General features: G+C 35.2%; 2 protein-coding genes across 6 annotated transcripts; both read left to right on the forward strand.

Moving 5' to 3' along the window:
- Positions 1–32: 32 nt before the first annotated feature.
- Positions 33–5,500, forward strand: LOC145963277 (uncharacterized). Of its 4 annotated transcripts, XM_083085024.1 has the most exons (6): positions 33–502; positions 628–1,246; positions 1,617–1,798; positions 1,922–3,279; positions 3,884–4,264; positions 4,350–5,500. In XM_083085024.1, exons 3-6 carry the CDS (start codon positions 1,762–1,764, stop codon positions 4,884–4,886), a joined length of 2,313 nt encoding a protein of 770 aa, XP_082941150.1. In that variant the 5' UTR covers positions 33–502; positions 628–1,246; positions 1,617–1,761; the 3' UTR covers positions 4,887–5,500. The 4 variants fall into 4 exon arrangements, with proteins under 4 accessions (XP_082941150.1, XP_082941151.1, XP_082941152.1 ...); XM_083085025.1 differs by having other exon boundaries at positions 33–847; XM_083085026.1 differs by having other exon boundaries at positions 33–833.
- Positions 5,501–6,193: 693 nt separating this feature from the next.
- Positions 6,194–8,719, forward strand: LOC145962834 (uncharacterized). 2 transcript variants are annotated; one of them, XM_083084206.1, is made up of 4 exons: positions 6,194–6,304; positions 6,405–6,609; positions 6,702–7,220; positions 7,363–8,719. In XM_083084206.1, exons 3-4 carry the CDS (start codon positions 6,812–6,814, stop codon positions 7,827–7,829), a joined length of 876 nt encoding a protein of 291 aa, XP_082940332.1. In that variant the 5' UTR covers positions 6,194–6,304; positions 6,405–6,609; positions 6,702–6,811; the 3' UTR covers positions 7,830–8,719. The 2 variants fall into 2 exon arrangements, with proteins under 2 accessions (XP_082940332.1, XP_082940333.1); XM_083084207.1 differs by having other exon boundaries at positions 6,723–7,220.
- The last annotated feature ends 5,314 nt before the right edge of the window (positions 8,720–14,033 follow it).

Genomic DNA, 14,033 nt, shown 5'->3' on the forward strand with positions numbered 1-14,033 from the left:
CTTGGGCCATCTTATGAACCCAATAAGATGGAGCAAGAGGGAAAAGGAGGGGGTACAATTTCGTTGTTTACTTGGTCGGCAGAAACGATCAATTCCAACCGATGACCGTTCTAAACGAGAGGGCACGAAGGCGCGACGAAGGCCGGGGAAATGACAAGCAGGAGAAACGATGAATGAGTCAGATCATGAAAGAGGCGTAGGAGAAGCGAGGAGTCAACGCGGAGGGCGAGGACGAAGCTGCGCGAACGTCTCGGCGGGAGTCGCCTTATGTCTCTTGCACGTGTCACGTCGCGCTAATTGAATTCTAACGAGGCGACAGTCTAGTCGCTCGGAGATATCGGATCGGTCGATCATTTACACCGTTTATCTCTGTCCACCTTTCTCTTCGTCTTCCTTTCAATACGTGACAGGCGACGTGATACGCGACACGTTATTAAAAAAATCTCTTCGATCCGCGATCGTCGATTAAGTCTCGGACAATCAGCTCGAAATTCTCTGGCAGGTATCGTGCCCTTCTTCCTTTTTTTCGCAAGTTGCCTCAGAATGTAATTTTGCTTCTAATTTCGATGTATTTAATTAAAAGTTTGACATTTAAAGATTAAACGTTGACGTGTTCTTCTTTCCAAGTTATAAAGACAAACTGGGAGGGGCGGTGCCGGAAAGTCGCGGACAAGTAATTTAAGGCAGACAAATGCTAACAAAGTTAATAAAATTCCGCGGGCGAACCTCGGCGACGCGTCATCCGTCAAGACACTCGAGGAATTCCTCGCCCGAGAAGATAGCAATAACTCGATCGAAATGACTTTGATGACGCTGTGTCTTGATTATGCCGGGTATTTAGCACGGTGTAAAGTAGATCATACATATTCTTCGCGTTTCTAAACACGCAAATGTCTCGCAAATTATATCCTCTCTTCTCGCGATGCGAATCGTACTAGAATATAATTGTATTAAAAAATTAATCAACACACCGTTAAAAATAAAAATACAAATTCGATGGTAAATTTGCAAAAAAAAGAACAGACTAAAAAGTAAGCCAAATTATTTTTTTTATCGAAAATGTGTATATGCGAGATGTTATAATTTGTAAGAATGAACAATATTCAAATGCTTGATAAAGCTTTATCTGCAACGACCATATCTCATAGAACATCCTGTAAGGATGTGACTATCGTCACCCAACACTGAAGATATCAACCATCAATATTAAGCAAATAAATGCACATACAGAGTGTTCAGCGTAACGGTCAGCACGATTTTTGAGATACTTCTGGCGATTTAAAAAAAAAGGCATAAACTAAATTTTCTGTTATATGCAGGATATACAACAAATACAAAAAAAAATTGAAAAAAATTAAGTGCGTTGCATTTGTCTTCAAATCCCCTACAATATTATGAAAAAACAATTGTATAGTGTTATTAAAAAAATTCAAGATAATTGATTTCTTCACGAAAAACATTTTTTTTTTAATTTTTTTATTGCATGTCGCAGTCAGATGAAAATTCACTTTATGACTTTTTTTTAAATTGCCGGAAGTATCTTAAAAATTGTGCGGATCGCTAAATATCCTGCATATATTTATTATGATTATTTATTATTTATTATGATATTCTAGAAAAAGAAACTCGCGGAGAAATGATGGATAAATCGATCGAGTTCGCATTACCGTTCGTATTGTAGATTCTCTCGATGGGAAATTTCAAACTTGTCCAAGTTGTCGCAAATTTTGCTCAAAAGTAACATCGCGATACATCAGCAATATGGAAGTGGACACGAACTTCAGCGACGTATTGCGCGGTACGTATCTCGACAAGAGACTCTAATATAAATGTAGAAACTGTTTATACTTCTCTTCATTTCAAATCTATCATATATTTACTTGAATTCAACTCTTATTCTTATAAAATGTTGTCTCGATAGAAGTGATAACATTTTTGGAATGCCTTCGCGACGCGCAACTTCCTCTTACGCTGGAGAGTCTGCGAGAAAAGCTGTTGGCGCGCTCGAGGGAGACTCTAACTGCCACAACGATGACTCGAGAGAGAGATTCTCCGGAACCTTATTTAGATATGAACTCCGGTCCGAAAAGTCTGATGTTAAGGAAGAGCGAAGGCGACTCGGAGGAATACGTAGGAATGGAAGAATCTCCCAAGAAGCAGAACCATCAAGATTACTACGAGACCTTCGAAAACGAAGGTCAAAGTGTCGATCAGAACGATTGTCCCGAGCAGAACGAAGACGAAACAGATGAGGGTCAAAAGTTAATCAAGATCTACAAGAACCTATCTGCGACGCAGATCAAAAGCAAATGTCACAAGTGCGGTCCGCTTTACAAGAAGGAAGAGAGGAAGCTGTTTCTGTCGGAGAGCCGGGCTTGCTGGATTGCGCTCATCGGGTCGCATTTGCTCATCTACCGAAACGAACGACAAAACCGACCCTACGTGATTTACCCGATTCGCGGATACATGGCCCGACCGGCGCCAAATTTGATACCTCGCGACCGACAGAAGAGCGAGTCCGCCTTCGAGATGTATCGTCCAGGGAACGAGACGTTACGCTTCATCGCGAGGACGCCGAAGGACATGGACCAATGGATAACCAAGATCTGCGAGGTGGGTTGTGCGAAGAGCACGAAGAGCAAAACGGAAGTTCGAGAAAAACGAACCCTCGTCAACGAAGAAACCCCCATATCTCCCGACGAGGCCGCGACCCGGTATCAAGACGTAGGAGAGTCGATTGTCGTCGATAAGCCAACGATCAAGGGCGAATCGGCGAGTAATAAAGATGAAGAGGTCGAGCACAGGAACAAGGTCGAGAACCCGCCTCCGTTACCTGCCCGGATACCGCGGAGATTACCCTCTTTACCTCCTGACGGCGACGCGATACCTTTATACAAAGCGGCCGTCGAGGATGACGATGATGACGATGACATTTATCACAAGATCGAAGATTTGAAGAACGAGACGTGTTATCAGAATATGGTGTTATCGAAGAAAAAACGGGTCGATAAGAAGCACGAAACTGTCGGATACGATGATATTCGCGCGAAAGAAGTAAAAGAAAGTAATAACGAAGGACAAATGCGGGAAGAAAATGGACAGATGCAGGAAAAACAGATCAGTCGCTCTCGCGACACGATACCATCTGAAGAAATGTACGATGATATCGTCGCCCTTTCGCGAATCAATGCTATCAATGCGAACAGCGAACGGCAGAATCACGATTGTTCCATCGGCAATGGTGAAGAACAAAAGGAAGAGCTTTACGATGATATAGAAGTAAGTCACTATGCTCTTCTATTATACAGAGTGTTCCTAAAGTGACTATCTATTTCGGTGAAATTAGAGGTATTTTAAAAAATTGTATATTCATTATTAATGAAAAAGGAAGAATAAAGAAAAAAATAAAAAAAATTGTATAAAATAATTAAAAATTAAAAAGAAATGATAATTAAAAAGTTCAAAAAATTTTAAAAAACGTATAAAACAATTAAATTTTTATAAATATGAATTTGTACAACAATAATAGATGTACGATTCCAGTATAACAATTTTTTTAAATACTTCTAATTTCATTAAAATAAAAGTCACTTATCCTGTAAAATTAATTTTAATATACAATTAATGTCTTGATAATTAAAATTTCGATTGCGTCATTGTTGCAAATGCAAAGCAATTTTGCCTTTTGTCCTTTATTTCATTTACACTTGTCGTTATTACTAATTGTAACATTTATTTACTGTTCATTGTAGACATAAATTCTCTCTTTTCCATCGAGTAATTTATGCTTGCAAAAATAATAATTTTCGATGAAAAATCGCGCGAATATATCAGTTATATTCCAGAAATTAACTCGATAACTTTCTTTACTGTTTCGACGCAGAATTTGGTTCCATACGAGAAATTCGCCAAAGATCGTGCAAAAGATCAGACTGAAATATCGAGCAAGTCTCCGCAGAAGAAATCCTTCCTGAATAGAGTCCTAAGTAGAAGAGAATCAAACAAGGATAAGAGATATAAGGCTAAAGCTTCATCGAGTCCACCGCCGTCCTCGACCAAGGAAGAAATATCCACTTATGACGACGCGTCCGATTTGATCCCGAATCGCGAATCTTTAGCGAACGAAGAGGAAGAATTGCCGGAATACCACTGTCCTCCTCCACCTAAGCCAGTTTACATAAAATCGACAACTCCAAATGATCCCGAACAAGGCGAGGAATTTTACGATGATGTCAGTAGCTGTCGAGAACAATACAAAAATCAGGTATTATTTTTTCTCCTCATGATACGCGTTAATTGGTGGCAGTTTCTTAATCGATCAACACTTAATTAGAATCTTCTTTTCATAGCAAGCGAGCCTACGATCGATGCAGGAATCGGGTGTGAAGACAAAAGAAACTATAAGTAATGCAAATACGAGACTGGAGGCGAATGGCGATGACCCTCCCAAGGAAGAGGTCGAGCATTATCAGTCGCCGAGGAGCGATCTGTGCATTCGCGACATCGCGGAGATTAAGCAGAACGAAGATTTGTACGATGATATAGCGTTGTGGGTGGATTTCACTGCGCGACAAAGAGACATTAGCGGGAAAAGGGAAGCGAACGAGGACGCGACGAAATCGACAATCAATTCCGACAAGAAATCGTGGAATCGGTTTGCTGTGAACAAAAAGTCGCGAGCAAGCGATTCCATCGAGACGAATAGACGAAGTAGCTCGAACGAGTGCGAGGAGATCGAGGATCCCTCCGAAGGAAACGGCGTAACCAAGAGGAATACCTTTCAGAAATTGATCAGTCGAATGGAAAATTCTCTTGCCAAAGTTTCCTCCAGAGGAATTCCGTCTTCCCTCCCAACAGGCAAATCGAGTACAGTAAATAATTTGTAAAAGCTTTATCGGAATTTGTGCATATTTAAGTTTACAGAATCTACAGCTACAACGAATTTTAATAATATTTAATTATTTCTTTGTATCTTTGCATCTCCTACTCGCTTTCTCTATTTCGTTACGCATAATTGAAACAAATTTGATCAAGAAATTGAGGTCATAGCTGGTCTAAAATCGTGCGTGAGTCAGAAATAGACGCAAGAAAATTAGGATATTATTAACGAGAGACATGTACATTTTCTCCTATTTAAGACTGCAACAATTAAGGGAAAGTGACAAAATAAAATAAAAGAGAGAGAATACAATAGAGAGAAAAAGAAACGTATTAAAACTGATATAGATATAGATCTCTTGAGCCGATATATTCTGATTTTTTAACTATTAAATAGTATGTGTATATGTATGTATCTGCTGCATTTTACTAATATATAAACTTTTGATTATAATTAATTTACTCATAAGAAATCGTTTGTACATTTGTTTGTAAACTAAACCAATTTGTATCGAGAGTTTTTAAAGTTCGACAGATTTTTTCCTTTGGCGAATTATTATGTAATTTAATAGTGATAATATATGAAAACATATGAAAAAAATACACTTCGTTTTTTTCAGAATTTTGTTTTTATATGTATGTTTTTTTAAATATCTTTATTATTATTAAAAAATATCAAAATCTATCACAATCGGCTTCCTCTATCTATTCGTAATTCATAAATGTTTTATAAATTAAAAATTAATATATTATTATATTTATGCGAATGGATAGAGGAAGCCGATTGTAAGAGACTTTGGTATTTATTTTATTTTATTTTTTAATATAATTTTAATGGAATTTTCACGTTTATCATGATTATCAAATATAATCAAACATAATAAACATAATAAACGTAAAACCAATATAAACGTTATCAAACACAACATATAAATCAGTTACTTTTCAATTAAAATGCATATTACAAATTTTTGTTACACATTTAAAAATCACTCGAATCATACCGTACTTGGCTGTAACTTGCCACAAAAGTTTAATTAATTCATTAAAATCATCTTCGGAAAAAGATAAATTAAAGAAAACGCAAGGACTTTAAAGAGAGAGAAGAGATTTCCTTTTGTTATATCAGCAAAAAAATGAAGAAAAATAATGTTGCACTTAAAAAATGATAAGAAAAAACCAAATTTATTTTTTTTCGATGAAAAAAAACATTTTTTTCCATCAGAAAAAAAGAAAAAAGCGTTTTTTATTTTTAACATCTCTGCGGTAGCAGCGCAGTCTCGTTCGCGCGCTTCGGTCCCCCCCGCGCAGCTGCTGACACAGTGCAGCGCAGCTGATGCGTAAAGATGGCCGGCACAACCGATACAAACGGATAGGCTCGCAGCGTTCGGTCCACACATACATATCGCGAGATTAGCGTACGAAGGTGAGAGCGTTGAAAGGGATTTGAAGTTGAGATCGTTCTCTCGTTCTGTATCGATCGTAATCGATTTACTGGTATCACTCATTTCGCAAAATAATCGCAGATTTCGCAAGCTCATCAGCATAATCTTTATCCGGCATGAAGCGTAATCGCAGATAAGAAACATCATCCGATCGAGGTTTATACTCGGCTGACGATTGATTGGCGATGCCGATATATCTGCCTTGCCGGAGAAGCGACGCGATGAGCGTGATAAAAACAACGCAGCAGGATGCGATCATTTTTTCTACAATGATGTCCATCGTAAAGTAAGACGCATTTTTTTTCCAACGGTACTCACGTTTATCATAGCGAGATTGTCCCCTTTTAACTTCTCTTTCTTTTTACTCTTACTTTCAAGGCGACCCTGTGGATGTTGTAGATACTACAGACATCATAGATATCGAACGAGCGATTAAAGTTTTGTAACGGATATATCAGGGCCTCTGCAACAGCTGTTTGCACAATATCATGGCTTACGATTCACGTAACGTGAAATATTCACCAAACACTCATGCCCATCAGCATACTACTCGACCCAGCATGACTGGATATGCATACTCTGGTCATCAGCCGCAGCACTTTCAACAGACTGATGAAAATAGGAATGAGAACAACTTGTGCGGTACCAAAGAGCTTTGTCCGCAAATCTCACAGCAGTCATCCGGCACACAGACTGTGCAGAAAGTAGATGCTGCGACCATGACAGATCCTCTACAGATTGATTTTAGGCTTACTTCTGAATACTTAGCACGTTGTTCTACTACGCTAGGTTTACCATACGTAACTAAATATGAAGACAACAGTAATAATTCTACGCATAGTTGTCAAGCAGTAAGACCAAAAATTGAATTTGAGATTGAACCGCAACATATTAATGGTGAGTTATGTCATATTAAGGCAATTTTGTTCATATCTTTTATAATATGATGGAATATTTATCGAAAAATATCTTTATTTGTGTATCTCACACAATAAATTTCGATAATTTCGTGTAATATATATTTTTTTTTTCTTGCAAGGTATGCTGATTTATCATTGCCCCGAGTGCGCATATAGATTTGAAGATCGGGAAGCGCTCCACGAACATCTCGAAGATCATAAACAGAGACCACATATCTGTGATATTTGTGGGGCGAGCTTAAAACGAAAGGAGCACTTGGATCGTCACAAGCAAGGTCACAATAAAGATAGGCCTTATCAATGTAACATGTGTTGTAAAGCATTTAAACGTAACGAACACTTGGCGCGTCATATGATCACTCATTCAGGTAGCAAGAATCAAATTTGTACAGAGTGTGGCAAAGCTTTCTATCGAAAAGACCATTTGAAGAAGCATTTGCAAAGTCATAATAGCGGTCGGAGCAAGCATTTAAATATATCGCAAAACAATCAGAACGATCAACAACCGAGTGATGAAGGACTAAGTAGTTTTGCAATGATGATGAGGCAGGCGGGACCTCCCCCGTTTTCAATTTTACGGACTTAGTTTTATTATAGCTATAACGGCGTGTAACATATATTCTCATCTCCGTCTATAAACCGAGGTCTATTTCGATGATTTAATTCTTAATTAAGATTTAATACGAATTTAATGAGCTTTATCTAACATACTTAACTTTGCGGAATAATCGAAAATAATTGTTAATATAAGAATCCATGTTCCTAAGGGAGTGTATCTTATTACTATGTACTTTGTCAATAAGTAGGCAAGATTACGATAATGTTATCAATTTTATAATATCCTTTATAATACACTGTATGTGTAGGAGGTTGATTATATTAAGAATGTACCTGTTGAAATCTTTTGAATTTGCATAAGTTTGCGTTGAAATTCGGAATAATTGTTACTATCAACAATCTTTTTTACATAGAATTATATATTTGAACAAAAAAAAATTAGTTTTTTGCATAAGATTGTAAATCCGATGAATGTTTTTATAAATCACGCATATGTATGAAATGATCAGCCAGAACATAGATTATTTTATTAGACTGATCGTTTTAAATAGATTTAAGCTTTAATCTTGTTTCGAGATTTACTCTTCATTACTGTTTGTTATTCAGAATGATATTCTCTTTGTTGCGTTGAGAAATATATAAATTTAACTAGGCGTTAGAGGACAATAGAAACTGATTACGACATCGTGAAGCGCGTTAGATCTTATATAATATTGGTGACAGTTGCAGAACGAAAAAAATGATAATACCAATATACTTGGCAATACAATGCAATAACACGATTCCCAAATTTTCTAGCTTCTTTTTCTTTTGCGTTTAAAATAGAGAAACAAAATAGTCTTCATCAAGTTGGAAGACTAATTACAGTAATATTGTAAAGCGCTAATATTGTAGAAATAAAAATCTGCAATTTTTATATTTTTTTTGTGGATTATTAAACATTTCCGAATATCGAATATACGAGATATAAATCCTGAATAAATCTTTGTGCGGCGATTAATAACGTAATAAAACGCATTAGTAGCATTTGCAATTGTAACAAGATTATCAAAAAATGAGAATACGCGATAGCAAGATATAAAAACATCTACATGGATTCACTGATGCATATCTATAGAAATAATTGTTACTTGAAAGGATGGTTTGTACCCCCCCCCCCCCCCCGTTTTTATAGCATCGTTGAGAAAAAATTGACGTGTATCGAAATCTTGTTAATGTATATAACGACTTCTACATTTTTCGTTGCAGCAAATTTGCAGAAAATATATTCGAATGTTGCGTCCTGTCCCGAAAAGGCACAAAATATACATAATGTCGATTCTTCCATTTCCAACATAATAATATACGTGCATTATAGGCGCGTGCATGAGTCGGGCTTTACATATATAAATTTGTTGTACTTGTTATGAAAATTCATGGTATTTTATTGGCATTCTCTTATTATACTGTCAAGTTGCGCTCTTGTACACACACACAAACAATGCGTGGAATATAAGAGTACGGTCTAAAATAAAAGAAAAAGTGAAAAGAATAGAGTATTGTGTGTTATCAACCGCAGTGAGTCTTAATTATAAATTAATAAATGATTATTATATATATAAAAATATCTACCTCGTTTATATGTATGATACAGTCATTGGAAATGCAAAAACGCATAAGTTGATCGACAATCTCTCATTCTCTCGCAAGAATGGAGGAAAAGAAAACAGAGAAGTGACACGCGGGATAGGGATAGAGAGAGAGTAGATTCTTTTTCGGGTAATATACCCCGAACAAATGAAAGATCTTCCGATATATGTATGACTTTTCTTACAATTTATATAGATATTTAGATATATATAAATAATTGTAAGAAAGGATATACGTCTCACCGCATTTTTGTGGATGCATATCTATGTATATAGGTATATGTGTATACATAGAATGTGGTATAACATATAGGATATATTATACATGAAGCATATTTTTTTTATCCGAAGTATCTTAGAAACGCGCGCAAATTGTAAATTTCCACTCTTCTCACGGCCTAAGTTTATCAGCATCTAATACACATCTACGTCTCTCTAAATATTTTTCTCTTTTTTTGTTATTATTATTCACACTCGCTCTTTCACCTTTTGCTCATTCAATTTTCTCGTCTCGCGTTCTCAAAATCGACATCAGACATTTTAAGCGTTCTATATAAAAATAAAACGTTGACATCATCAGAGGGATCGCTTAATTATACACTTGTCTTTTTTTTTAACACACATTTATCTCGTCCTTTTGTCTCTTCTCTTTCTATATGTCCTCTCACTGTGCTCTTTTATCAGTTTTTGATTCACGCACGACGAATAACCCGGTTATTTTTTGTACCTTGGAAGACTGCGGTACAAATTCAGCTGAAAACTGGCGATAATCAAAGAATGTAAGCTTAGAGATTATATAAATATAAACGAAAAAATTGCTTGAATTAGGCAAAATGTGATGCAGCCGTCAGTGCTATGTAAATAATTTATCACCGGAAGCCCTCGAAATCGATCCGTATATTTAACTATAGAAAATTTCAGCGTCCATCTATAAACATACTTGTATATATAGAAAATAAAAATAGTCTTTAGTAATAAATAAATCTAAAAAAGACGAGACAATTTCTAATTGCATTTGAAATTTTTGTTTCAAAAATACAGACCAAATGGAGGCACTGACTCCAACGTCTGGACATTATTGCACTTGTAGAAGACTCGCCTAGTCCAATTATATAAAATTATCATCCATCCCGATTTAATCCTAATCGCGCGATATAAATATACAAATCTCACGTCATCCGGAAAAGATTTGTCCCCGCGCAAAGACTACATTGAACGAGAAAGAATTCGAGGTCAGCCGGTTATTATTTCACTCTCATATATTAGTTACACACGCATCCCGTGTCACGCATTGCATTCTAATCTATCCGAAGGGAAAACAAGAAGATCTGAGCGTTTGTACTATGTCGAGGAATTTGTATGTCTTTCCGTCGTCAATCGCCTGTTAACGTATATTTGTCGAGAATTCTGTTAATCAAACATATGTATGACACGTACATTCCTAGCACGCACGCGACAAGGTGTTGGATCAAAATTAAGGAAAAAGAAAACAATAAAAAGACTAAATCATAGTCTCCCCGTTGGAGATTCTTCGCACGATAGCGACGTACGTTTTGGTTCATGCAAAATCTTGCGTGGATGAAGCTTGTACTCTGTATTCCGCAACAAATGTCGCAGATAAGGGAAAAAAAAACGAAAGAATTTTTATGATAAAAATAAAAGAAAAAATAACATACATTTATCTAACTTTGCATGAACCAATTGACAACTTACATTCGCACTCGAGGTATACTTTTGCGTCTTGCGACAAGACATGGGTCAGATTCGCTTCTTCTTTTTTGCTCTACAGATTTAATACAGATAATGGAAAGTCCCGGGACACTGCGTATATAGAAAAATATGGTTTTCATTGCCATCACTGCTCCTGAGACCTCACATTCGTGTTACATCGAGGTGTCGGGTTCTCTTTAGATTTTTCCACTACCCTTTCGTCGAGTAGCCAATTTTGATGTCCGATTACAAATTTACAGTCGCCTTTACAGTATCTCTACCGTTCAACGGTATATTCGCTGCTCGGAACGAATGAGTAGATAAGAACAGAGGATATAGCCTTGCAAGTATAAGTACATTTGCAAAAAAAGTTTATCATATAGAACCATTCTCATTTCGAGCAACGATTACAAAAGATTATTAAAGATAAAACGGAGCTTATTTATATTCTCTACTTCAAGGAATTATGAAATTATCGTATATATAATTATAAAAACATAAAGAGAGAAAATCTACATATATATGATTCGTCGTCGAATGAAAGTCGTTGCCGACTCACAAAGTTGCTTATAGCTTTCTGGGGTTTCGCATAAAACTATATATATAAAGCGCGTCGTAAGAGAATCGGATCTTGTTTTCTCCGTGTTGCTTCTACTAATCTTATTGTTATCATTATTGTTATTAATATTATTATTATTATTAGCATTACTAATATTATTATTATTATTATTATTATTATTATTATTATTATTATTGTTGCTGTTATTAATATTATTATTATGATTATTGTTATTACTATGAATTATTATTAGTTATATTCTATATTATTATTATTAGTATATTTTCTATAAAATCCATATACTTTTAATTGATCGCTTCTAATTAATCAAGATGAAGGAGAATCAAGTTTAATCGATATCTCCAGTTTGATCGAAACCGAACGAGCGCGCCTGACACACTTCAGGAATAACGATATTCTTTAATTAGTCCCAATCATTTTCTCTGTTATGTCCAAAATAAATTCAATAAATTCAGTAAAATTATATACTTTCTAGAATACAACAAAAACATAAATGAAACAAGAATCATCCTCCTTAAAATATTATTCGAATATTTTATATGACAAAAATAAATCCACAATTTGTATATTTACATACACATATCTTTTGTCCCCTTAATCGAATCACTCTTCTGATTCCAGCTCAAGAAATTAAACGAAATATCCTCCTTATCCTGAGAGAGAAACGTGTACTTTATCAAATCACAATATTATGGCATATCACTGAATATATTCACTGAAATTATTTCGGATAAGATATTAAAATAATAAGAAAAGCGATATAAACAATGAAAAACGGCTGCTCGAACGACGTGAAGGCGGACAAGTGTACATACATGTAGTTTCGAAAACAGAGAGGCACAACGCGCCGCTCTTTAGATCTTAAACTTTACGATGGAAAACTATATAGGTGCGGAAAATCCAGCGCAATACAAAGGCACCGGAAAAGTATTTCTCTCTTCTTTAGAAACGCATCAACTATTATCTTTCCTTTTTCTACAGGAACATTACTACTCTATATAACTCGACGACGAAACGGTCGATTCTTTAACTCGTCAAGAATCAACTGTTCGCCTCGTCGAGGATGGTAATAGGTTCTTTTAGCTAGCCTTCAAAATAGATCTTCTTGAGCCACTCATTTGTTTGAACAGTCAAAGACATATGTCGAACTTTGGAAATATCTGCTGCTCTCTCTCTCTTTCAATATTCACACACTCTTTTCCCTCCTTTCTCTCATAAATCTCGTAAAGCTATTCTTCTTATCTTTTACCATTATTTGCATAGTCCACCTACCACTGTAAAAAACAGATTACTTTCCTCAAGACTTATATCGACGTTTGCGTATATATTCTTTCTCTCCCGTATAAAAGATGCATGAAAAATTTCGCACTTTCTCATAATTAGAACACCTTAAAAGTTTACAAAATTAATCCGATGTATCTCCTTAGTCCAACCTTTAACACCTTAAAAAGAGAAATAAAGTCTAGATTAAAATATCGTTAAGATTTATTAGCATAGATTATCTAGCATATATGCTGAATAATAAGTTCCAACATTAGATCTTTATTTCCTTTCAGTCACTTGCATCTCGAAAATTGTCGTGAATATTTTTGCACTTTAGAAAATTGTATATCTCTTAAGGTTGTACCTGTATAAGAAGAAAGTGCGCGACATTCTTGATACATCTTGTATACAATTCTTTGCCTTTTTTTCTTTTTCTGCTCCTATCTTATGTTATAATATATTTTGTATACAAACTTATACACTAACGTATAATTTAAGACATATTCTCTGTCTTGATAGTTACAAGTATACATGACAATATGAAATATTTTAATATAAATTGATCTCTTACATATGGCTTTTATAGTATACATGTATATATATCCATGTATGTAATAATTTTAGTATATCATTATACTTGAGGTCTGACAAAACCTGAATTTTCTGTGTTACTCGAAACGTTTTATGCTAGAGATATGATGTGAAAAGATAAATAAAAATCTAGAGATAGAAAAAAAATTATTTTATAGTTATCATAATGAATATCTACGAGGAGAAATAAGCGTAACTGGACATTTGCCATAGAAAGAGTATTGCATGCTTTTAATCAGGAATGTAAAGTACAACATAATAATAGCAAAAAAGACGTAACATACATCTAATGAGATAAAATTATAAAAAATACATAAAAAAATTATTTTTGTCATAATGTCCATCAATGTATGTAAGTGATAAAACAGTAATACTTATGTTTCAGCAGATAAAAAATAGATATAAATTTCTATCGAATAAAAAAGAATGGATATTGAGAATGGATATTGAGAATTTGAAA

This window comes from Camponotus vicinus, unplaced genomic scaffold (genome assembly GCF_025532165.1).
Source record: "Camponotus vicinus isolate PSW18456_S1 unplaced genomic scaffold, iyCamVici1.0 SCAF_12, whole genome shotgun sequence".
NCBI lineage: Eukaryota > Metazoa > Arthropoda > Insecta > Hymenoptera > Formicidae > Camponotus > Camponotus vicinus.